The sequence below is a fragment of the Capra hircus genome, chromosome 13 (assembly GCF_001704415.2).
Source record: "Capra hircus breed San Clemente chromosome 13, ASM170441v1, whole genome shotgun sequence".
NCBI lineage: Eukaryota > Metazoa > Chordata > Mammalia > Artiodactyla > Bovidae > Capra > Capra hircus.
The window spans coordinates 65,506,503-65,532,634 of record NC_030820.1 but is presented as its reverse complement, the minus strand read 5'-3'; the positions used below and the strand labels follow the sequence as shown (position 1 = coordinate 65,532,634).

General features: G+C 38.3%; 1 protein-coding gene across 4 annotated transcripts in view; it reads left to right on the top strand.

Moving 5' to 3' along the window:
* Positions 1-26,132, top strand: part of SAMHD1 (SAM and HD domain containing deoxynucleoside triphosphate triphosphohydrolase 1) — a 66,848-nt gene that overhangs the window by 18,377 nt on the left and 22,339 nt on the right. For all 4 annotated transcript variants that reach the window (XM_018057823.1, XM_018057822.1, XM_018057821.1 and 1 more), the window contains exons 5-13: positions 4,313-4,428; positions 6,697-6,767; positions 11,930-12,088; positions 13,155-13,255; positions 13,435-13,543; positions 14,357-14,448; positions 15,982-16,097; positions 22,809-22,945; positions 23,721-23,816. In XM_018057823.1, the coding sequence (XP_017913312.1) occupies positions 4,313-4,428; positions 6,697-6,767; positions 11,930-12,088; positions 13,155-13,255; positions 13,435-13,543; positions 14,357-14,448; positions 15,982-16,097; positions 22,809-22,945; positions 23,721-23,816 (997 nt within the window). The remainder of the gene's footprint in view (positions 1-4,312; positions 4,429-6,696; positions 6,768-11,929; positions 12,089-13,154; positions 13,256-13,434; positions 13,544-14,356; positions 14,449-15,981; positions 16,098-22,808; positions 22,946-23,720; positions 23,817-26,132) is intronic.

Genomic DNA, 26,132 nt, shown 5'->3' with positions numbered 1-26,132 from the left:
GAGTTGGTGATGGACAGGGAAGCCTGGCGTGTTGCAGTCCATGGGGTCACAAAGAGTTGGACACGACTGAGCAACTGAACTGAACTACTCACTCACAAGAAGCACTTCTAGGCTTCTCTTTGGCACATCTGAATTGCTAGATTTACTACTCTTGCACTTTGGGGCAAAATAAGGGTTACTTGAACATAAGCACTATGAAACGTTAATTGTGCTGCCTGCTAAGTGGCTAATATGTGGGATACGCTGGACAAAAGAGTCACTCATGACCTGGTCATGATGGAGCAGAAAAGTATGAGAATGGACTGCTTTAATGGACTGATTTAAAACTTAAGAATTGTGTATGTCTGGAACTTTCCATCTAATATTTTCAGACTGTTGGTGACTACTGGTAACTGAAATGAGAAAAATGAAACCAATGATAAGGGAAAACTGCTGTGTTACTTTGGTTTTGTTTATTTGTTTAGAAGCATTTTTAATTAGCCAGAACACAAGCAGCTACTCAAATCTTTATTCATCAATAAATACTTATTGAAAAATTATTCAGTTCAGTCACTCAGTCGTGTCCCGACTCTTTGCAGCCCCATAGACTGTAGCACACCAGGCTTCCCTGTCCATCACCAACTCCTGGAGCCTACTCTAACTCACGTCTGTCAAGTTGGTGATGCCATCCAACTATCTCATTCTGTGTTGTCCCCTTCTCTTCCTGCCAATCTTTCCCAGCATCAGGGTCTTTTCTAGTGAGTCAGTTATTCACATCAGGTAGCCAAAGTATTATTAGAAAAATTGTTAGACCATACCAAACTGATAAGGTAGCAACTGTTTCTATTCTTGCGGAGTTCAGAGTTTCAGTTCAGTTCAGTCGCTCAGTCGTGTCCGACTCTTTGCGACCCCATGAATCACAGCACGCCAGGCCTCCCTGTCTATCACCATCTCCCGGAGTTCACTCAGACTCACTTCCATTGAGTCCGTGATGCCATCCTGCCATCTCATCCTGGGTCGTCCCCTTCTCCTCCTGACCCCAATCTCTCCCAGCATCAGAGTCTTTTCCAATGAGTCAACTCTTCACATGCGGTGAAAGTACTGGAGCTTCAGCTTTAGCGTCATTCCTTCCAAAGAAATCCCAGGGTTGATCTCTTTCAGAATGGACTGGTTGGATCTCCTTGCAGTCCAAGGGACTCTCAAGAGTCTTCTCCAACACCACAGTTCAAATGCATCAATTCTTCGGCGCTCAGCCTTCTTCACAGTCCAACTCTCACATCCATACATGACCACAGGAAAAACCATAGCCTTGACTAGGCGGACCTTAGTCGGCAAAGTAATGTCTCTGTTCAGAGTTTAGGGGACAAGAAAGATAATTTATTCATTCAGGAAGTACTTTCAGGTGGGAAATGCTAAAAGTGTATTTAACATTTGTTGGGCACCATATCTTCAATCTATGTTGTAAACATTACAATGCCAGAAGTTTGCTTTTTAAAAAAATGGGATAATGTAAACAATATAAAATTTACCTTCCTAACCATTTTTAAGTTTACAGTTCAATAATGTTAAATATGTCCACATTATTGTGCAACCAATCTCCAAAACATTTTCATCTTGCAAAATTGAAACTCTGTATCCATTGAATAGCAAGTTCCCATTTCTCTTCTCCCCAGTCCCTCAGTAGCCATTATTTTACTTTCTGTTCAGGTGAATTTGACCATTTTATGTACCTCATTAGAGCTTCCTAGGCGGCACAGTGGTAAAGAATCCACTTGCCAATGCAGGAGATGCAAGAAACTTGGTTTAGATCCCTGAGTTGGGAAGATTCCCTGAAATATGAAATGGCAACCTACTGCAGTATTTTTTGCCTAGAGAATATCATGGACAGAGAAGCCTGGCAGGCTACAGTCATATAAGTGGTTTCATAGAATATTTGTCATTCTGTAATTGGCTTATTTCACTTAGCATAATTTCCCCAAGTCACTCATGATGGAGCATGTATCAGAATATCCTTACTTTGCTCAGTTAAAAACTGCTGATAGGTTACCCTAAGTGACAGACACTGGGAAATTTTTATTATGTATGTACAGAATTTGTACTTACAAGTACTTGTTTAATTGGGAATTAACTCTTATCCTAAAATTAGCCAAAATGGGGTTCTTTTGACATTCGAAAATTAATTTTTTTCATGTGCAGCTAGAAAAAGCCAACTTGATAAAACATCTTTTCAAAATTCTGAACTTAAAGAAACAGAAGTCTTTCTGGGAGTATTTGCATTTATCTTCCTATAATCTTAAAGATATGAAAGTTCTACCTAATCTCCTTAGGCATCCCCCCACCCCTTCTGTGTTCTGAGACCTTGGTTTCTGCTACCCGAAAGTTACTCACATGGTGTACATTTGGCAAGCAGTCAGATAGACTGGGAAGTCTATTTGTCTGGCTGTGGCAACTCTCAGGAAAATTTGTTATAAAGGGTCTTTTTCATCTTAACCTTCATTACATCCTCCTATACACCAAAGGACTTAACTCTCTTAGGCTGTTTTGGGAAATAAATTTCTAAATCTTATGAAGGTTGCATCCTTTGCACGCTCTTGTGGGGACGCCTCTTGCATTTTACTGGTTTGAGTCACTGTTAAGATACTACTTGTCAGTGACCAGACAATGGATCCTTAAAAGTGGAGAAACTTGGTAAATTTGTAAATTTTTTAGAGAGCTTTTATTATAAAGAGCTGTTTTATTGTTACCTATGAAAAAAATTAGAAGATGGATAGTATATAAAACAGCTATGCCATCAGTTTAGAACAGACAAAAATAAACAAATTTGGGAAGCCTTATTTTGTAGTGTCCATTTAGGGTTCCCTGACAGATGCTAATAAAAACATTAGGTTAATTAATGTTAATTAGATTGATTAATAGAGAAAAAAACTGAGAGGAGAGTGAAGAGACTTCTTCCCAAGAAGGTGAAAATTTTAAAGGGATTTGTCCCAACAGGATAAAAATCTTTAGATTTTATTAAGAAATTAGATATTTTAAATGGATGTTAATAAGATTAAAAGAAAGGTTTTGATACAACACTGTAAGGTTGGAACTTTACATAGGTGCCATGGGAACCTTCTGTTGGTGCCCGATATTAAAGGGCCCCAAACAAGTCCATTCTTTTTACCTCAGTTTAGTATATGTATGTTGAGAGTTGGACACAATTGAGCAACTTCACTTGCATGCATTGGAGAAGGAAGTGGCAACCCACTCCAGTGTTCTTTTCTGAAGAATCCCAGGGACGGCAGAGCCTGGGGGCCTACCGCCTATGGGGTCACACAGAGTCGGACACGACTGAAGTGACTTAGCAGCAACAGCGGCAGTATATATAGTAAATATACTTAAATATATGTTTAAAATATTTATGTAAATAGTTAGAAGGCTGGAAGAAAATTACATTGAGATACCTGATCAATAATTGTTGGGACAACAGTTAAGCCAATTAATCAAGTTAAAGGTTTTTTTTTTTTAAAGACCTGAGTCCCTTAGTTATCCTCCTCCCTGGAGACCCCAGAGCCTTTATATAAAAATAGATACAATGACCGGAGGATAAAAAGGAAAGTTTCTAGAACCCCTTGTAAGACCATAGCTTGTTGATGGTGTTCTAATGAAGGCTAAAAGTTAATGGTGTAAGAGTTGATAGGATTGAGATGACAGTTTATAAAAATAGGTGTATTTAAGTGGGTTTAATATAATATGTTTATATCTCTTTTTCCTAACTATATTGTGTGTAGACATTATGTCTCCCTGGGGAATGATTCTCCTGCCTGGTGTTATAAGACAAGATATATAAATCTGCCCCTCAGAAAATATTAAATATATAAAAAATTCCAAAACAACTCAATAGGATTACCTGAACTTACACAATATAATGTAAAAATAAGGGCTAATATTCATAAGCTAATAATAATCAAAGTGAAGAAAAGGTAGTTGGGGAAATCAGTCTTTTAATATTATTCAGGCAGCAGACCAGTTCTTTGGGGAGTTAAAATCAACTCTCTCTGTCTTGCAAATCTCTACAAATCAGAAATATAAAACAGCCTACAAGGACCAGAAATGTAATACAGGCTATTACAGAAAGGTAATACAGCCTACAAGCTTAGTCAGGTAGACTGAAACAAAAAGAGAAAAAGAGGGCTTTTTACACTCAAACTGCTGAGAAGGCTCCATAACCCATAGTCTAATTCACAGCCTCCTTAGGGATTTATCATGGACAAATACACATCTTAACAGTCACTCATCTTTCAAACAGAAAAATAAATTTTTCGTGTTTGTTTTGTTCCTTCCTGCTCCGCAGCGTGGGGTATCTAGCAGGATGTCTAGTTCGTGAACTGAGTGAAAAACAACCGGAGCTACAGATAAGTGAACGAGATATCCTCTGTGTTCAGATCGCTGGTCTTTGTCATGATCTTGGTAAGCAGTTCAAAGAACCAGAGTTCTAGAGTAAAATCACCTGCCACCTCTCTTTGAAATACAACTAAGAGCAATATAAAAGTTGTGTTCTAATTCTTTAGTTAACATTAATGTAAATTTGCCGTTGCTTCTTCCTAGAATGGTTCATAAGCCCAAAGCATTGCTTTCTTTTCTTTTTATTTTTTAAGTCTTTCAATGAGTTTCCCACATTGCACCCTTCATTGCAGGTTATATGAAAGGACATTCTAATAGTGATTTTTTTTCTTACTACTGTGTGTTGGAGTGTTGTATATTTGATTTTTCCTTTATCTTTGCTGAATAAAATTGCTATTTCCCTTCAGTTACTTTGTGAAATCTATTCTTCTCACACCTAGAATACATAATCTGCTCTAGCAGATTAACAACAGATTTAGAGAACTCCTTGTGACCTATACTCACAACCTCAGTCTTGGGCCACTTAAATCCAAGTAAAAGAATATCATCTTTCTCCAGAGACAAAGAGAAAAAAGAATGTTCTCTTTTATCACAGAGTTTTTTCCTCTATCCTTGTAATTTATTCCTACTTACTGGAGTAATCTATGGATTTCCCAGGCAGCGAAGTGGTAAAGAATCTTCCTGTTAATGCAGGAGACGCAAGAGACATGGGTTCGATCCTTGGGTCAGGAAGATCCCCTGGAGTAGGAAATGGCAACTCACTCCAGTTCTCTTGCCTGGAAAATTCCATGGACAGGGGAGCCTGGCTACAGTCCACGGGGTCACAGAGAGTCAGACACTGAGCACACACACACACACACACACACACACACTGAAGGATCCTAAGAGTTTGCATGTGCCCTCGGTGCAAAGAAAGGGAGGTTTTTGTGTTTCAGAGAAAGGGAGGTTTTTGTGTTTCAGTAGTCAGATAATTAGGCCTTCTCCTGGTGGCTCAGAGGTTAAAGCGTCTGCCTGCAATGCAGGAGACCCGGGTTCGATCCCTGGATCAAGAAGATCCCCTGGAGAAGGAAATGGCAACCTACTCCAGTATTCTTGCCTGGAGAATCCCATGGACGGAGGAGCCTGGTAGGCTACAGTCCACGGGGTGGCAAAGAATCGGACACGACTGAACGACTTCACTTCACTTCACTCCAGTGAGATAATTAAAGGCATAGGGCAGTCTTTTCAGCACGTTCCCTTGGAGATTTCAGTAGGACCAGTATCAGCCTTCGATCATTAATTTAAGATTCTTGGTATTTTGAGAAGGAGCTTTTGGGAATCTTTTACCAATCCCCAGGAATCTAAACTCTGCAATAACAAGCCTTTATTTATGTAGTGAAACATGCAGAAAAGGCCTGGGGCTGGTCCAAGTGAGCTCCCTCTCCCATCTAACAAGGAAGTGTAGGGGGGATTTGTTCCATGACCCCTCCGAATAAAAAAAAAAACCCAAAAGCCCAATACTCAAGTCCTTTATATAAAATTTGTAAACCCATACACATCCTCTCCTGTGTATAGAGAATTAAATCAATTAATCTAGGATTAAATCAATTCTAAATAACTGATAATACCAATAATATGTAAATAACTGCCAACAAGCCTGGCAAATTCAAGTTTTGCTTTTTGGAACTTCCTGAAATTCCCCCCCACCACCACCAAATATTTTCTGTCCAAGGTTGATTGAATCTGTGAATGCAGAGGGCCAAGTTTAACTCCTTCAGAAATTCTGATGATTCCAGATTTGTGCCTCAGCAAAGTTTCATGTTGATAGATGTTATAGAATGTTAAGGTCACTTATGAATAAGATGAAGTAGTGATCTCCATTTTTGATTGCCCATATCATCAATAAAAACAAAGATAAACCCTGATATGTGTCTAAAATAAACTGCATACATTATAAAATTTACATAAAAAGGGATGTTTTTAAAGGTTTGGAGTAATGAAGTTCTAATGATTTCCTGACCCTAGTAGATTGTCTTAAAACTGCTTTTCTAACACTACCAATATGTAATCTAAAGAAGCCAAAAGTTTTTGTCATTAACATTCCTTTATTTATACAAAAGTGTCCTTTCATTAAGTTTATGTAAACTCCAGTGACTCAGAGACCCTTCAGTGGAGAATTTACATTCTTGTATTGTTCTGCTTCCTGTTCTCTTGTTTTAGAAAATAGGAAGGAACAACTTGTTCCTTTTTGTGATTATAAATTATTAATTTCCATTGATATTCACATTTAACTAAAAAAATTTCCTTTCCACCAATTTACAGTGTTCCTGTTCTAACGCAGCTTTTGTTTTTAAGGTCATGGGCCATTTTCTCATATGTTTGATGGAAGATTTATTCCTCTTGCTCGACCAGAGATAAAATGGACGGTATGTATCATATATTCAACATTTAGTAAAATAAAGACTAAGCAGTGACTACTGTGTTATAGTATAATTCCTGTTACAGTTTTTCAGGGTGTTGCTTTCATTTGATCCTCACAGCAGTCTCTAAGGAGGAAATCATTATCTCCATTTTTGTAAATGTAAAGGAACTCAAAACTCAGAGGTGTACTGATGCACCAAAAGTCACAAAGCCTGTGAAATGATAGAGCCAGCACTAGAAAACCAGGTTTCCTAGCAGCTAATTTAATGCTCTTTCTACTCTGTCATACTACTATAAAATAAAAAATCAAAGGCTGACTCTGGCTTTGATTCATTTTGTGTGACCATAAAGTAAGTTCTATACTAAGTTCTTTGTATAATTAAGGACTTCCCTGGTGGCTCAGTCGGTAAAGCGCCTGTCTGCAATGTGGGAGACCCGGGTTCAGTCCCTGGGTTGGGAAGATCCCCTGGAGAAGGAAATGGCAATCCACTCCAGTACTATTGCCTGGAAAATCCCATGGACAGAGGCGCCTGGTAGGCTACAGTCCATGGGGTTGCAAAGAGTCGGGCACGACTGAGCGGCTTCACTTTCACTTTCTTTGTATTAATTACAGATTTGCAGGTAGCTAACCCATTTTTCTGGAATCAGTTTTTGAGAAGTAAAGGTAGGTCATCTTCCACTTTTGGCTGTACTGTATTTGGAACAGAAGATGATATCAATACATACTGAACAATTCTTACATGTCAACCACTATTTATTCTCTCATTTTTAGAAAGGTATAATTCATCTTAAATATGTTGTCCAGATCATCATTATATAGTGCAGTGAGTTTTGACAAGTGTATTCATCCGTGCAGCCACTACTCAAGTTGAGATGTGCAGTATTTTCATCTTCCTGGAGAATTCCCGTGTGACCCTTTCTAGTCAGTTCCTGCTCTCCCCGTCATCATCACCTTCTAATTTTTATAAACAGATTCGTTTTTCCTGTCTCTAGACTTGATATAAGTAGAATCCTATAATAGGTACTGTTTTGTCCGGTTTGTATTATTGCAGTATATTTTTTGTCCCTATTCATTGCTGAATAGCCCATTGTACGAATAAGTCACTATTTGTTTATCTTTTCTCCTTTTGTAGAATTTGGGTTGTTTTCCGTTTAGGGCTATTACAAATATAAGGATGTTGTACATGTTACTATACACAGTTTTTATGGAAAATATTTTCATTTGTCTTAGGTTAATTTCTCCTTACCTAGTAGTAGAATTTCTGGGTCATCAAGTAGATGCATATTTAACCTTATAAGAGATTACCAGACCTTCCCCATTTTACACTCTGCCAGCATTATGAGAGTACCTGTTCTTCCCTGGCCTTACCAACATTTAGATTTTTGGTTATTCTTTCTATTGAGTGTGAAATAGTCTCTTGTGGGGTTTTCCCTTTTTTATTTGGCATTCTCTGTGGTGTGTTAACTTCCCATTTCCTGTACTTTGTCACTGATAAATCATCTTTTGTAAAGAGATTTTCCATTTACCCATTTTAAAAAATTGAATATTTACCTTTTAATTATCAATTTGAATAAATATATATATATATATAGTCAGATGCATGTATTATGGATATTTTTTTCTCAGACTTACCAATCACCAATTCATTTCTTTAAGTTTTTTTTTTTTTAATGTGGACCACTTTTAAAGTCTTTATTGAGTTTTTTATAATATTGCTTCCATTTCTTGGATTTATGTGTTTTTTTTTTTTAATTTGTTTTTCGGCCACAAAGCCTGTGCGATCTTCGCTCTCTGATGAGGGATTGAGGCCACACACCTTGCACTGGAAGGCAGTCTTAACCGCTGTACTGCCAGGAAAGTCTTAGTTCATTTCCTTAACAAAGGCGGCTTTTGAGAAAGAAAATTTAAAATTTTGATGAAGCATTCTGGTTCTTCCACCTAGTGAAAAGAATAGTTTCCTTCCAGTTCTGCCACCCTAGGGCCTCCCTCGGGCTAAAAGCCGTAAAAGAACTGGAATGTTGCCCACAACAAACAGGAGCTGGAATGTTTCTCTTCCAAGCGTTTAGTTCCCTCTAACGTCTGCCTGCTTTTGGTGGTAATCCAATACCTTCAGGAAGTCCAGTTCAGTTCCATTTAGTCCTGTCGGACTCTTTGCAACCCTATGGACTGCGCCAGGCCTCCCTGTCCGTCACCAGCTCCCAGAGTTTACTCAAACTCCTGTCCGTTGAGTCAGTGATGCCATCCAACCATCTCATCTTCTGTTGTTCCCTTCTTCTCTGGCCTTCAAACTTTTCCCAGCATCACGGTCTTTTCAAATGAGTTAGCTCTTAGCATCAGGTAGCCAAAGTATTGGAGTTTCAGTTTCAGCATCAGTTCCTTCCAGTGAATATTCAGGACTGATTTCTTTTAGGATGGACTGGTTGGATCTCCTTGCAGTCCAAGGGACTCTCAAGAGTCTTTTCCAACACCATAGTTCAAAAGCATCAATTCGTTGGGGCTCAGCTTTCTTTATAGTCCAACTTGTTGCAGGAAGGGGGACCCCTTCCAAGGCCGAAACTGGCCTCTTGTCTAACACTCGGAAATGAGTTGTCCGAGGAGACACATGTGGTCACAAAGCAAGAGATTTTATTGGGAAAGGGCACCTGGGTGGAGAGCAGTAGGGTAAGGGAACCCAGGAGAACAGCTCTGCCACATGGTTTGCAGTCTTAGGGTTTTATGGTGATGGGATTAGTTTCTGAGTTGTCCTTAGCCAATCAGTCCTTCCTGGTGGTGTACGCCTTGTTCAGCCAAGATGGATGCCAGAGAGAACGATTCTGGGAGATGGTCGGACATGTGGTGTCTCCTTTTGACCTTTCCTGAACTCTTCCAGTTGGCGATGGCTTGTTAGTTCCGTGTTCCTTAGCAGGACCTCCTGTTGTAAAACAACTCATGCAAATGGTTACTATGGTGCCTGGCCAGGGTGGGTGGTTTCAATCAGTGTGCTTCCCCCAACAGATTCTCACATCCATACATGATTCCTGGAAAAACTGTAGCTTTGACTAGACGGGCCTTTGTTGACAAAGTAATGTCTCTGCTTTTTAATATGCTGTCTAGGGTGGTCAGGAAGTTATCCAGAGTTAACAGTTGTTTTCCAGCAGGGTCAATTTAAATAGGCTCTACTTAGCCTTCCCAAGTCTTTTTCTTTAAACATTTTGCTTTTCACATGTAAGTCCTTACCTCATGGGAACTTATTACTCTGCATAGCATGGTAGAAATCTGATTTCTTTTTTAATATGGATAATTATTTATTGAATTTTCCCACTGATCTGCAATCAAATGCTCTACACTGTCCCCACTGATTCTATAATACCAACCCCAACATTTTTTGAACTTTGTGTATATGATGAATCTTCCTGAATTCTATTCCATTCTACACTTTCATAGTTGTCACTACTTTAGAGTAAGTCCTGATAGTTGGTAGGACAGCTGTCCACACCTTGTTCTTTCATTAGGTATCTTTGGCCTTTTGTTCTTCTATTATAAATGTTGTAATTTTCTCCATAAAGATTTTATATATCTTTTGTTGTGTTTACTCCTAAGCTGCTTATAATTTTAGTCATTATTGTCTGTGCTATCTTTGTGAAACTTCAAGTTTTCTGTGTGTATAAATTTTTTTCTGATCCATTTTAAAGTATGTTGTAGGAATGCTCCTTTATTCCTATATGCCTCAGTGGGTATTTCCTAAAAATAAGAACATTCTCTTACATAACCTTAGTACATTTATCAAAATCAGGATACAATATTGTTATTGTATACATAATACATTATACATACATATACACATACATAATACATAAAATTGTATATATAATACAATATCAATATTGATACAATACTATTATCTAACTTACAGACTTTCAAATTTCATCAGCTATCCATAGAAAAGAGGAAGAAAACCTTTTTTGGTCCTGATTCATCCATACATTACAACTTGGTTGTCATTTCTCATTAGTTTCTTTTGACCTACAACAATTCTTCAATCCTGTCTTTCATGACCTTGTCTTCTTTTGAAGTATACAAGCAAGTTATTTTGTGGAATGTTCCTCAATTTGAGTTTTGGTTTTCGGTTTTCTCATACTGTCAGACTATCTATTTTTGACAAAATGCCACATAGTGACCTTAGTGTGTTCCATCAGAGGCACATGAAGTCTAAAGCCGTTACTGGTAATGTTAACTTAAATCACTTGATTAAGGCAATGGCTTCCAAAGTTCCCCACTATGAACTTACTCTTTTTCCTCTATATAATTATTATGTACCTTGATTCAGTTAAAAATAAAAAATAGATATAGGACAATTCAGGGTTGTGTTTTCATCTTTCTTGAGTTTGTTTTTGCTAAGAACTGTGATAGAGCAGTTCTTAGCAAAGATCTGTCCTATCACAGTTCTTAGAAAAGCAAAGGCCCTCCAGGGGGCCCTTTGTTCTTTATAATAATTACAAATGACTGACCAGACACTATGAGTAAAATGAGTCTATAGTTTGAGATTCCAGCCCAGATTTTGACTTCAGATCTCTGGAACATCCCGCCACCACCTTTTTTTTTTTTTTTTTTTTTTGCTCCCAAGTTTGCAATTACCTCTTTTCACCACTATGGAAATGCTAATAGAACTTGTAGCTTCACAAATTCCAAAGCTGATGATACTATAGAACTAAATTTTATAGTAATATTCATTAAAATGGTATTCTACTGGGAATTTCCTGGCAGTCCAGTGGTTAGGACTTGGCGCTTGCCCTGCAAGGGCCTATGTTTGATCTCTGGTTAGGTAACTAAGATTCTGCAAACCATGAAGCTCACCAAAAACAAACAAATGAAAAGGTATTCTATCCTTACAATCTGGTAATATTCAGCTGTGCTCTATAATATATACATATTATAAATGATTATATCTCATTAAATATATTTATCAAATAATGATGCACTTGGATTATAAAGTTTTGTAGACTGGTAAAATATAGACAAATTTGACAGATTTTTTAAAATATCTGTAAGACTGTAGTTGAAAACTAGATCATTAACGTGCATTAGAACTTTATCTCTGAATTACCAGGGAGCCAAGAGTAATTTGAATAATCAGGGGTCCCTGATGGACTAGAGTCTGTAACAGACCATACTGCTGACTTTTCCTAGCATGAGCAGGGCTCAGTTATGATGTTTGAGCACCTCATCAATTCTAACGGACTCCAAGATGTCATGAAACACTATGGTCTCATCCCTGAGGAAGATATTGTGTTTATCAAGGAACAAATTACAGGACCACTTGAATCACCCATCAAAGATCCTTCAAAGGTGAGTTTGTGTACAGCCTAATTTGAACTGACTGGTTCTTTTCATCCAGTCTTTTCTTGGTTCCTTCAGATCTGATTTGAAGGGGTGACATTTTGCTATTTTAGGAGACTAAATGATAAAATATGTGATACATTTCTACTGTTCAGTGCAAAAAATAAAAGGCTTATATAGTTCTTTCAGCTCTTAACTGAGTTCTTTAGAAGTTATCCCCCCAAATTAAAATACACATATTAATATTTTTAATGATGTATGCAGAATTTTATATAGAAGCCTAAAGTAACTTAGTTCTGAAAGTACGTGTCTTGTTTACCCATTAAAATTAATGTTTGGATTATTTAGATATGTGAAGACCTAGAAAAAAGTTGAATTAGTTCAGAGGGAAGTATGATTTGTTTCCTTTTTGGTCTTTTTTCTTTTAATTAGGAAAAAGAATTCCCCTTTGTGTTTTGTAGTATTTTTTTCCTTAAAACACACAAATCTACTTGTAAGGTATAAGATAAATAGGAGGATTTTATAGCAAATATCCTATTTCCAAAAAACAGAGTTCCTAGGAATTCCCTGGTGGTCCAGTGGTTGGGACTCTGGCACTTTCACTGCCGAGGGCCCAGGCTCCATCCCTGGTTGGGGAACTAGGATCCCCAGGATACTCAGCACAGCCAGAAAAAAACAACTGAGCTCTAAGAATTTTCACTCCTGAATTTAAGCATTCGAATATAAGGAACATTCTTACTAGTTTATAAATAGATCTTAATATTTTAAAAAATCTTTTAAACCAAGAAAACAGGAAAGCTTGTTGGTTATCTAAGTGTAATAGAGTTAAGATCCTTCCAAAGGCACTAGGTTTAGTATTAACAGGATATCATATTTTAGCATTTCTAGGATTTCTTTCCCTTTTCTACTAATTTGGGAATTAAGTGAAGGAAAAAAAGAGTAGAACTTTCTCACTTACCTAACGTTCCCATTCAAATAATTTTGAATTATAATTTTCAGGTTAATATACTTGCTTTGCTTATAAATAGATTTATCTCCTATTCTATAACTTTCAGTGGGTTTTCTTCTCTTCCAGTGGCTCTATAAAGGGCGTCCTAAAGAAAAAAGCTTCCTTTATGAGATAGTGGCCAATAAAAGAAATGGCATTGATGTGGACAAATGGGATTATTTTGCCAGGTATGCACTGAACATTTCAGAAAAATTGATTAAAAATCTTGTATACTTTAAATAGATACAATTTTTATTTAAGTAAATAAGCAAGCAAAATAAAACCCTTATATAAATTTAGTATTGATATTTAAGGTACAGTTTCCTTTGCTGAAAAATTTCATCTCTCTGCTTGGGAATCTCTCCAGGGACTGCCATCATCTTGGAATCCAAAATAGCTTTGATTACAAGCGCTTTCTTAAGTTTGCCCGTGTCTGTGACGTAGATAATATGAAGCATATTTGTACTAGAGAAAAGGTAAGCTATGTCAGAGGACAATAAGGAAGGTGTGATTCTTAGCTTGAAGTCTAGAAATACCCTTTCAGTAATTTGGAAAAATCACTACCTGGTAAATTGTCTATCTCTTTACTTCATGCTTAGCATTTTTAAGTGTTTTAAAGCTCTTTTCACTTCTCCTGTATGGTCTACTGTCTACAGTAGACATTTACTGAGTCTTGTTCTCAGCACTGTTTTAAGTGCTTTAGAAGATTAACTCAATCTTCACAATCCTGTAAGATAGATACTGTTATGTTCCCATGTAACAGATAAGCAAATTGAAGCATAAAGAAGGCATACAGTTAATGGCAAAACTGGAGTTTCAGTCTAGGAAGTTTGGTTTGAGTCTTGTCCTTAATCACTATATTGTGTGTTTCATAGTAGTTATAATCCTATAATCATTAATTCCCTGCTAGGTTAGTCATATAACTAAGAATATAACAGTATTATACTATACAAAGTCTTTCTTTTCAGAATGAAGACTAGAAGAAGAATAATACCTAATTTCTAGAATTATTGGGAAATTTTAAAAATATATTTAAGATGCCTAAAACAGAATGCATCACAGAGTTAAGATGCTCAGTAGATTTTGGTTTAGTAAGAATAAAAGTTACAGATTAGTAGTATTATGAGTCTTCCTTGCTCTTTCTTGGGAGTCTCAGGGGTTTTGATGAATTTTACCTGTGTCCAGTCTTCTTCTATGCCACCAACCCTTTTTCTTGACTTATATGCTGTCTACTAACAAGGGAACCTAATCTGATCCTGCCGTAATGTTTGTTTCACCTCTTTCTGCAGGAGGTTGGAAACCTGTATGACATGTTCCATACACGCAACTGTTTGCACCGCAGAGCTTATCAACACAAAGTTGGCAACATCATTGATACAATGTAAGAAATTTTATTGTTATTTTCCTATAAAATTTTCCATGATTTTTACCAGAATATCATACTTGGGTCAAGTTGAGATTTCTAAATAAATTCAAGTAAAGTTTAAGTGAACAAATCTAAAATAGTTCCCTTAAACAAAATAAAAACTAGCATAAAGTGAATTTAGAGATGAGGAGGTGAGTGTTAAAGAGGATACACTCAAGCAGAAGAGGGGGTTTTAGGCTTGACAGGAAGAGGCCACCCTGGGATGGCTTGGGTCTCCACACAGGTCGTCACTTAGGTACCAGATATTAATCATCGAGGTGAGAAATGAGATGTGGATAATTGACACTCTGAAATTAATGACAAAAATGAATTTTGAAGATTAATGTCTCTCCCTACCCTGTCAATTATCAACATTAGTAGAAAACAGTAAAACCTACAGGAATTTTGGGCTTTCCTCGTAGCTCAGTCAGTGAAGAATCTGCCTGCAATGCAAGATACCCAGACTCAATTCCTAGGTCAGGAAGATCCCCTAGAGAAGGAAACGGCAACCCACTCCAGTATTCTTGCGTGGAGAATCCCATGGACAGAGGAGCCTGGTGGGCAACGTCCATGGGGTCGCAAGAGTCAGACACAACTGAGTGACTAAACCACCGCTACAGAAATTTTACTTCCCCCTGATCCAGTCAGAACCAAAGCAGAAAAGTACAGCTAGGTCCCTAAGTGACTCAGAGACCTCATGAGGAATTTCCAAAAGTGGGGTATTAGTCAAGTTAATTCTGTGACCCTAAAATAGTTTTAAATGGATCTCTTTTAAGCTTTTACTGTTCATGTTTACATTTGTGTTGAGAAAATTTACTTTTCTACTTTTTTCTTCATCTTTTGTCATGAGCAGGCTAGTTAGAATCCTTTCTCCTATTTGTATGGCTGTTACTTTGGTAAGAGGTTTTTTTTTGTTTGTTTTCAATGCAGAGACTGAGAGAGATCTAGGAACAGTCTGCTACTGCTTCTATTAAATGAAAATTACTCAATTTCTATGTCTATATAATATAGGTTGATTATACCTGTGTTACTGATAGAAAGATTAAATAAGATGATGTATCTAAAGCTTTGTAGTAATGCCTGGAGCACAGTAAATATTACAGTCCACAAATCATCGTGGACTTACTTAGCATGGTTGAGATGCAGTTGTCTTTTTTTTGTTTGTTTTAATTGTAAGTTGCAGGTGTATAATACAGTGATTCACAATTTTTAAAGATTATATTCCATTATAGCTATCACAAAATATTGACTACATTCCCCATTGTACAGTGTATCTTTGTAGCTTATTTTATACGTAGTAGTTATACCTCTTGCTCCCTCACCTGCCCCCGTCCTGCTGCCTACTGATCACCACTAGTTTGTTCTCTATAAGTCTGCGAAGCAGTTGGCCTTTAGAACATTGTGTCTCAAGATTTTGTTTCTTAAAAGTAGAGAGGTTTCCTAAATTTTAAGTAAAGCATAAAGCAAATATTCAAATGTCCTCATAAATGTTTATAAAATGATCTTTAGGATTACAGATGCCTTCCTCAAAGCAGACGATTACATAGAGATAACAGGTTCTGCAGGAAAAAAGTATCGCATTTCTACAGCAATTGATGACATGGAAGCCTTCACTAAGCTGACAGGTAAGAAGTAGAAGGTAACATAAGTGGTCCATCTCAGAAACCGTGTAAACTTTCCCTGGATTGCAGATGGGTTATTTTCCAAACATTCCAATGTATTTAGCTTCTGAAGTGATTGTATACTATTGGATTTGAGTTTTATCTCTGCTTTGTACTAACAAGATAACCTTGATAAAGTTACTTAACCTCTCTGAACCTTGTTTCCTCATCTGTAGTGGGAGTAATGATACCTAGCATGTAGTTTAGTTGTGATGCTGCAGTGAAGCATATAGAACTTGGAATAGTACTTGGCACACAAGTGCTGTGCTGTGCTTAGTCGCTCAGTCTTGTCAGACTCTTTGTAGCCCCATGAACTGTAGCCTGCCAGGCTCCTCTGTCCATGGGGAATCTCCAGGCAAGAATACTGGAGTGAGTTGCCATGCCCTCCTCCAGAGGATCTTCCCAATCCAGGGATTAAACCCAGGTCTCCAACATTGCAGGCAGATTCTTTACTGACTGAGCCACCAGGGAAGCCCAAGAATACTGGAGTGGGTAGCCTATCCCTTCTCTGAGGGATCTTCCTGACCCAGGGATCTAACTGGGTTCTCCTGCATTGCAGGTGGATTCTTTACCAGCTGAGCTACCAGGGTAGCCTAAGTGCTCAATATTAATTATTTTTAACTTCTAATACAATTGGGCTTCCCTGGTGGCTCAGTTGGTAAAGAATCCTCCTGCAATGTGGGAGATACGGGTTTGATCCCTGGGTTGGGAAGATCCCCTGGAAAAGGGACCAGCTACCCACTCCTGTATTCTGGCCTGCAGAATTCCATGGTCTGTATAGTCCATGGGGTTGCAAAGAGTGGGACACGACTTACACTTTTATAATACATAATTATACTTTCATAAAATCAGACCAATACCAAAAAGCTGACTTGCTCATTTAACATAATTTTTGTTGCAAAACAGGATGCCAAAGACTTTTCTGTGCACTTCAGCAGAAACAAACTCTGCAACTTAGGGTGGGAAGGAAGAGGGGTGAGGTGTCGCAACTGATTCTTTAATGTGGGAAAGTTTAAGATCAGTAAAGCAAAAGATGTAAACCAAAAAGTATATACCAGTTAAGAGTTCTTAGTTGCAAATCCTGAAACTGACTCTGCTTAACTAAAAACAAAGTGATAGAATCAGTGAGAAGCCTGGAGTTTCTGAAACGAGAGAATGGCAGAAGCTGAGTGGCCTCACACACAACCAAGATCAGCTTCCTGTTCCATCACTGCTAAATTTTTTTTGTACAGGTGTAGGCAGTGGCAGCCCACTCCAGTACTCTTGCCTGGAAAATCCCATGGACGGAGGAGCCTGGTGGGCTGCAGTCCATGGGGTCGCTAAGAGTCGGACACGACTGAGTGACTTCACTTTGACTTTTCACTTTCATGCATTGGAGAAGGAAATGGCAACCCACTACAGTGTTCTTGCCTGGAGAATCCCAGGGACAGGGGAGCCTGGTGGGCTGCCGTCTATGGGGTCGCACAGGGTCGGACACGACTGATGCGACTTAGCAGCAGCAGCAGGCAGTTAATATATGGGCTTCCTTGGTGGCTCACATGGCAAAGACTCTGCCTGCAATGCAGGAGACCCGGGTTCAGTCCCTAGGTTGGGAAGACACCTTCAAGAAGGGAATGGCTACCCACTGCAGTATTCTTGCCTGGAGAATTCTGTGGACAGAGGAGCCTAGTGGGCTCCAGTCCATGGGATGGAAAAGAGTCAGACACCACTGAGCAACTAACACTTTTACCTTCAGGCAATTAATAGAGTCCTCATTACACTTGTAACTTTTTAGGCACTTTCCAATCATACCTAAACTATAGGTAAGAAGTGAAATGGTGATTCTGTGTATCAAATGTCTATAAACTGAGAACACTGTGTCCATCAATATTTGTAGTTTATAATGTGACAAGTGAGTTTACTTTTTTCTTGTTAATTCATCTGGGTTGGATTGATGACAGAGTTACTTATAGGGGATAATGTATTTGAATTGTTTCTGTGTTTTGTTTTAATAATACCATAGTAGGTACACTAGTGTTCCATTGCTGCTGCTGCTGCTGCTGCTAAGTCGCTTCAGTCGTGTCCGACTCTGTGCGACCCCATAGACAGCAGCCCACCAGGCTCCCCTGTCCCTGGGATTCTTCAGGCAAGAACACTGGAGTGGGTTGCCATTACCTTCTCCAATGCATGAAAGTGAAAGTGAAGTCGCTCAGTCATATCCGACTCTTAGCGACCCCATGGACTGCAGCCCACCAGGCTCCTCCATCCGTGGGATTTTCCAGGCAAGAGTACTAGAGTGGGGTGCCATTACCTTCTCCGTGGCTGGAAATGAAAAAAGATGTAAGAGAATTTAAGCAACTGCAGATAGTTATTTTTAAACTTTTGCTCATACTGAAGCAAATGATGCTGTATTTAAAAAAATCATCTTCAGTCTTCCTCAGAGACCAATCCTAACCACTTATCCTATAACAGTATGTTACATTTAAATTATGTTTTCAGTTAAAAACAAAAATGAGTTTTGGATTGTATACACTTTTGGTTTAACTGACAAACTATCAAATATCATACATCTTAATGAGGTCATAACTGCATGTGTCTATACATAGCTCTCGCTCACCATGAACGTGGTGACTAGAACACTGAAACTGGCTTTTACCCTGTTCGGTGAGATGAATTCACTGATCACTTGCTTGGATGTTGTCACAATGCCAAAAATCCCAGAAAAGAAATTAGGTCACATTTTTATGCTTTACCTGTCAGAATATAGGAGAATAAGCATACTGCCTTTCTGCTTTTGTCATTTGAGCCAGGAATCATCTTACTTTTCTTGCATGTTATTCTGAGCAGTCATATGATCCTTATTGTCCTTAATAATAACACGACCTTGAAGGAATAGGATCCCATGAGCCTTCCTTTCTTTTGTTTCAATTCCAAAAGCAATTCATCTTTATTTTGAAAATCTTCACTTCTTATTTTCAAAATTTTTAGAATTTTTTTTCATGTTTAGGGACAAGTGTTGAAAATAAACAGCAATTTTAAAGAATTTTACAGTTAAAACCTATATACCTAAATTCTAGAATTTACTGGACTTGCTTTATCACATATTTATTACTTACAATCCCTCTATCCATTTGTTAATCTATCTAAAGCTTGACATTTGAAAGTAAATTTCAGACATCAGTATACCCTAATTCCTGCAGCATGCAGATTAGCTAAAGTTCAGTAACTTATAGATTTTTTTCTTTTTATGCAAAATTACATGCAACTTATATGTTCATAAAAATTGTAAGGTTAACATTTGCTGGACAAATGCAGGACACAGAACATTATCTTCTCCTTAGAAAGTTCCTTCATGCTCCATCCCAGACAATACCTGTTCCTACCTCATCTCTAGAAGCAACCACTATTACCTGTCCTAGAGTTTTATATCAGGAATCATACAGTATATATTCTTCTGCATAAGGCTTCTTTCATTTAGCATTGAGGTTTATCCAGATTGCATGTATCAGTAATTCATTCCCTTTTATTGCTGAGTAGTAGTCCATTGTATGAATATGCCACTGTTTGTTTATCTGTTCTCTCTGCTTCCTAAATTCCTATTTCTGATGGATGTTTCTGCTTATCTGGATGCAACTATCGTAAGCATTGCAAATGTTACGACCGCTGTCTTAGGTAGTCATTTTCTTAGCTTGGTCTTTATTCTGCAATATTCCTAAGCAATAGGTGGACCTTACCCCTTCCTTCCCTTCCCTTGCAAGACCTTACCCCCAAATCCCTTAATTAAATTGGGGCCTTAGACTGTTAAATTCAAAAGAACCTTAGAGATCATCTGTTTAAAACTCCTCAGGTGAGGAAACTAAGGCCAAATGAAAGAAAGCAACTTATCCTAATAAATGGCAAACCTGAGCTGAAATCAAGTTTTCTGACTCCCAAGTTGAATGTTTACACTCTTTTAGTAAACACTTTAATCATTCAGTTTAATAGACAAGCAGTTTCCCTTTACTTTTGTACATGACTATTTTCCGAAAACATGTATGTGGAACAAATAGAACTCTCATACATGGCCAGTGGAAATGCAGATGGTACAGCCACTTGGAAAAAGTTGAGCATTTTCTTTTAAACATATATGTATCCTGTGACCCATTAATCCCTCTTCTGCCCACTCGGCCAATGGAAACGTCAGTCCACCCCAAAACCTGTACCTAATTAGAATAAGATGAAAGGCATAAAAAGAGTATCAGTCAAGTTCTTTGGGGTTTGAGGGAAGAAGGAATTACATCTCTGATTTGGATGCACTGGGGAAGGTTTCATAATTAGGCACTTTTTGAGATGAACCTGGGAGATTAGATAGGCCTTCAAGAAGTGAGATTCTGTCAAGGGGGAAAGCATTTCCCTAATTTAGCTGGGGATACGGTAGATTAAAGCATGGATTAGAAAAGTGTGGTCTTATTATATTAAAATTGTTTTGTTTTTCAAACTGAATATAATATGTAAAGAAATAATGAAAACCAGACTTCCCCGGTGGTCCAGTGGTTAAGAATCCTCCTGCCAATGTAGGGGCCACGGGTTCAATACCTGGTCTGGCAGGATTCTCCATGCTGTGGGGCAGCTAAGTCCATGCGCCACAACTGTTGAAGCCCATGGGCACTAGAGCCCTTGCTCTGCAGCAAGAGAAGCCGCCGCAGGAGAAGCACAAGCGCGCAGATAGAGAAAGCCCGTGCACAGCAAGAAAGACCCAGCACAGTGAAAAATGAACAAAACGAACCTGCTTTTAAAAAATGGTTTTCAATAACATTACTGAGAGGGTAAGGAGTCTATTAACCACGGATTAAGAGGGAAGAACATACATATACATGTAGGTGACATGAATGACATAGGCTGCTAATATTTTGCCAAGAAAGGGCATTTTAATAAAATTCACTTTGCAGAATGCAATGGTTGATTTAATCAAGGATAATGAATGAATGCTAAACCATTGGTTGAAAACTTACTGGGATAATCAGACCCTCTGAAAATATCACCTTGCAGAAAGATTCATTTATAACAGAGAAAAACCTGAGGATTATTGCCCTAACCGACTTTTGGAACTTGTTAACAAAGCCCATTTTGTGACACATGATGTGATGCACTGAGCCAAGCTCATGTGGTGCTCTTAGATGTTATAACACTTGTATAATGTTCTTCATAACAGTGTTTTCCTTGAATCTAGTGGTAAAGAAACAACAAACAAGTTCACAGTCTGGACATTTTACAAAATGACCGCGTGAACTTTTCTAAATTGTCAGCATCATGAAAGAAGTCGGAATTACCTAGTTCTAGATGGGAGGAGCCTAGAAAACATGACAACTAATGTCATCCGTCATCTTTGATTGGTATCTCTATCCAGCAACAAAAATTTGTAAATTGCATTATTGCAACACTTAAATTCAAGTACAGATTGTATGTCAGATATCTTTATATCAGTGTTAAGTTTCTTGACATGATTGTGATTGAGTTAGAGAATGTTCTTGTTCTTGGGGGGTATACGCTGAAATATTTAGGAGTCAAGAGTCTTGCTATCTGTAATTTTCAAATGTTTCCTCAAAAATTTATATGTGCACACATACAGAGAGTGTTGGCATATGTTGAAACAAAACAGTTGATAAATTTTGGTGAAGGGTATTTTATTTTGAAATTTCTGAATAAAAAGTTTGAAGAAAAGGAAGAAGGAAATTAAGCTACCTTCTATCATCATGGAATGAAACCTTTAAATGCTTTTTCTTTTTTTTTGACTGTGCCTTTCTTTGCAGGAGCTTAGTTCCCCTACCAGGGATCGAACCCAAGCCCCAGCAATGAAAGTACTGAGTCCTAACTACTGTACCTTCAGAGAACTCCCTTAAAAACTTTTTATTAAGGAAGTTTACATCACTTAGTTTCATGATTTAGCTGCAATAAGTAGCATGGCAGTTTTATTTCATCCCTTCACCCCATCAGACCCTCAGCCATTTTGAAGCAGATCTCAGACATAATTTTCTAATTCCTAAAGTTTCATTCTCTTAAAAAAAAAGATCAAAAAACTAATGTACCCTTTTGTACCCCAAACTCAGTCTCAAGTCATCATCTCCAGTGCAGTCTTACCTCATCGCTCCCTTTTCCCACTCATTAGGTTATCCTGAAACAAATCCAAGACACTGATTGGAGCACTTTTTACAAAAGTTTTTTCACATCTTTATAATCATAGTGTATCTATGTTTGTAAACCTCTGCTTGAAATCATTTCAGAAGTACAGCAATGTATGAGTCTCTTATTTTTTTTTATTTTTTAAAATTTTTTATTTTTACTTTATTTTACTTTACAATACTGTATTGGTTTTGCCATACATTGACATGAATCCACCACGGGTGTACATGTGATCCCAAACATGAACCCCCCCTCCCACCTCCCTGCCCCACAACATCCCTGTGGGTCATCCCCGTGCACCAGCCCCAAGCATGCTGTATCCTGCATCGGACATAGACTGGTGATTCGATTCTTACATGATAGTTAACATGTTTCAATGCCATTCTCCCAAATCATCCCACCCTCTCCCTCTCCCTCTGAGTCCAAAAGTCCACTGAAATCATTTCAGAAGTATAGCAATGTATGAGTCTCTTTAAATCTTGGGTTTTGTTTGTTTTTTTTCATTTTAATATAACTGAAATTTCATCAACTTGGCAGATAACATTTTTCTGGAGATCTTATACTCCACTGATCCCAATCTGGATGATGCACGAACGATTTTAAAGAAAATTGAATCCCGTAATCTATACAAGTTTGTGGGTGAGACTCAGCCCCGGGAAGAAAAAATTGAAAAGGTAAGTTGAAAGGTCCTCTGTCCCCACAAGAGGAAACCATACCCATCACAATACCACGGCTGTATTCTAAGCCCTTTATATTAATATGTCTCATTTAATCTTCACATCAATCTCTTGAGACCTATCTTGCAGACAAAGTGAAGCCTGGGAGAGATTCAGTAACTTGCCTATGGAAGCACACTTAGTGAGCTAGGATTCAAAGTCAAGTCTCATTTACTCCAAACCTTTACTTTCTCAACTCGAAAGTGAGAAGGGGCCTCAAATTTTATCTAGATCCAAAGACCAGAAAATGAATGTAATGGAAAAGGCACCTCAAAATAAGGCCTCTGTATGAGCTTCTCTGAGACTCTAAGGACCTGCTGTTTAACTGCTTCCTTCTTTCAAGGTTTATCACTTTCTCCCAGACAGTGCTTGCCTGCCTTCCTTAGTCCAGGCATTAGTTCTCTCTCCTGCTGGTTGAAGGGTCTTATCTTTGTCAAAAAACCTGTAACACAAGCTATGCTGATAACCACACCCCGCCTCACAATACTTCCTTAGGTCACACTTTACTTCTTGTTTTACTAATAGGTTAATGCCTCGTTTTTTTCAATGTGAAATTCCGTTATGAAAACCACACTATTGTGATTTGATTAAAAGGTAGCATGGGTATATATTTGTTAGGGAAATCTCTATCTACATTTCTTGGTAAAGTGCCATTTTTAGAAAAGAACCCTCTTGGTGGCACAAAGTAGGATGAAGAACTGGAGTTCTAAATGAGGAGCCTTGTCTTTTCCAGGAAAACTACGAACACCTTCCGAAAGAGATCGCCAGTGCTAAACCCAGTGATGTAGAGCTAGAAGCTGAACTAAAGGCTGAAGATTTGATTGTGGATGTAAGTAGTTAGTTCAATAACATGCTAAGCAAATAATTTATTTAAGGTAAAGCATCACTACCACCCCTGTTATAACAGTAGTACATGTTCATTAGAAAATCTGGAAAATATAGGAAAAAAGACGGATAGAAGAGAATCACCTATGATATCACAGGAAAAGCTAACATTAGGCAGATTTTTAAAATGACAGCCAACTCCAGTATTCTTGCCTGGGAAATTCCATGGACAGAGGAGCCTGGCAGGCTGGGCTAACAGTCCATGGGCTCGAAAAAGAGTCGGGCACAACCGAGGGACTAAACAACAATGAACAGAATTTTCTTTGACATATTTTTATGTTGATATTGTCAATATTTTTATGTAATTGTGGTCATGTTACTAACAGAGCATTGTATATAGTGATTTTTGAATGTTTTCTTGATCAAAAAAGTAATTGTTGTTGTTGTTCAGTTGCTCAGTCGTGACTTCATGGACTGCAGCATGCCAGGCTTCCCTGTCCTTCACTATCTCCCAGAGCTCGCTCACACTCATGTCCATTGAGTCGGTGATGCAATCCAACCATCTTGTCTTCTGTTATCCCCTTCTCCTCCTGCCTTCAATCTTTCCCAATATCAGGGCCTTTTCTAATGAATGGGCTCTTTACATCAGGGGGTCCACTGGAGAAGGGAGTGGCAAACCACTTCAGCATTCGTGCCTTGAGAACTATATGAACAGTATGAAAAGGCAAAAAGATATGACACTGAAGAATGAACTGCCCGGGTTGGTAGGTGCCCAATATGCTACTGAAGAAGGGCAGAGATATAGCTTCAGAAGGAATAAGAGGCTTGGTCAAAGTGGAAACAGCACCCAGTTATGGATGTGTCTGATGGTGAAAGTAAAGTCCAGTGCTGTAAAGAACAATATTGCATAGGAACATGGACTGTTAGGACCAGAATCAAAGTAAATTGGAAGTGATCAAACAGGAGATGACATGAGTGAACACTGACATTTTTGGAATTGGTGAACTAAAATGGACAGGAATGGATGAATTTAATTCAGAGGACCATTATATCTACTACTGTGGGCAAGAATCCCTTAGAAGAAATGGAGTAGTCTCATAGTCAACAAAGAGTCTGAAAAGCAGTACTTGGATGCAGTCTCAAAAATGACAGAAAGAGCTCTATTTCTTTCCCAGGCAAACCATTCAGTTTTACAGTAATGCAAGTCTGTGCCCCAACCACTAATGCCAAAGAAGCTGAAGTTGAACAGCTCTATGAAGATCTATAAGACCTTTTAGAACTAACACCAAAAAAAGATGTCCTTTTCATCATAGGGGACTGGAATGCAAAAATAGGAAGATACCTGGGGTAGTAGGCAAGTTTGGTTTTGGAGTACAGAATGAAGCAGGGCAAAGGCTAACAGAGTTTTGTCAAGAGAACACACTGGTCATAGCAAACACCCTCTACCAACAACACAAGAGATGACTCTACACATGAACATCACCAGATGGTCAATACCCAGATCAGATTGAGTATATTCTTTGCAGCCAAAAATGGAGAAGCTCTATACAATCAGCAAAAATCAGGAGCTGACTGTGGCTCAGATCACGAACTCATTGCAAAATTCAGACTTAAATTGAAGAAAGTAGGGCAAACCACTAGGCCAAAGTATGTAAAAAAAAAAAAGTAATACATACCAATAATTTTTTAATAGCACACACACATACACACAAAGGAAAAAGTTAAGACTTTTTGACTCCTATTTTCGTAGAGAATGTAGTGTCTTCTTATAGCCTATGAGAATGCCAAATGACTTTCTAACATTTTCTTCTGTTCTCTCGTAAGAAATTCTTTTCAGAGTCCTACTCCTGAAATCTCAGGACAGTCTTCCCTGTGTACTTTTTCCATAAGCCTCTCAATCTTATCTTCTTGCTGATGCATCTTTGAGTGAAGGGCAATCTTTCTGTAACCGTTCTTTGCCCTTGAACCCCCTTTCTATTTCCTTGGTTGCGTGTTCAGTGCCTTAGATCTGCAGATCAGACTGCAGGTTCCTGTTTCATTAGATGAAGTTCCATCAGAATAAAGGGATCTCACATCCTGACTTCGTGAGGCTCTGAAAGGCTTCCCTCTCCAGAATGTTACCCTTGGGCTTGTACATGTCTGTCCTTGCCCTCAGTGCCGAGCATTGCTCCTAGTAGTCCCCCACTTCCTACTGCATCTCCATCCAGGTGGCCTCATGCATAGAAGATGACATACACATGGCCAGTAGGCATGAAAAGAAGTTTAACTTTCTTATTAACCTGTAGGCAAATTGATGCAATGAGTTTTTGATTCTCAGATA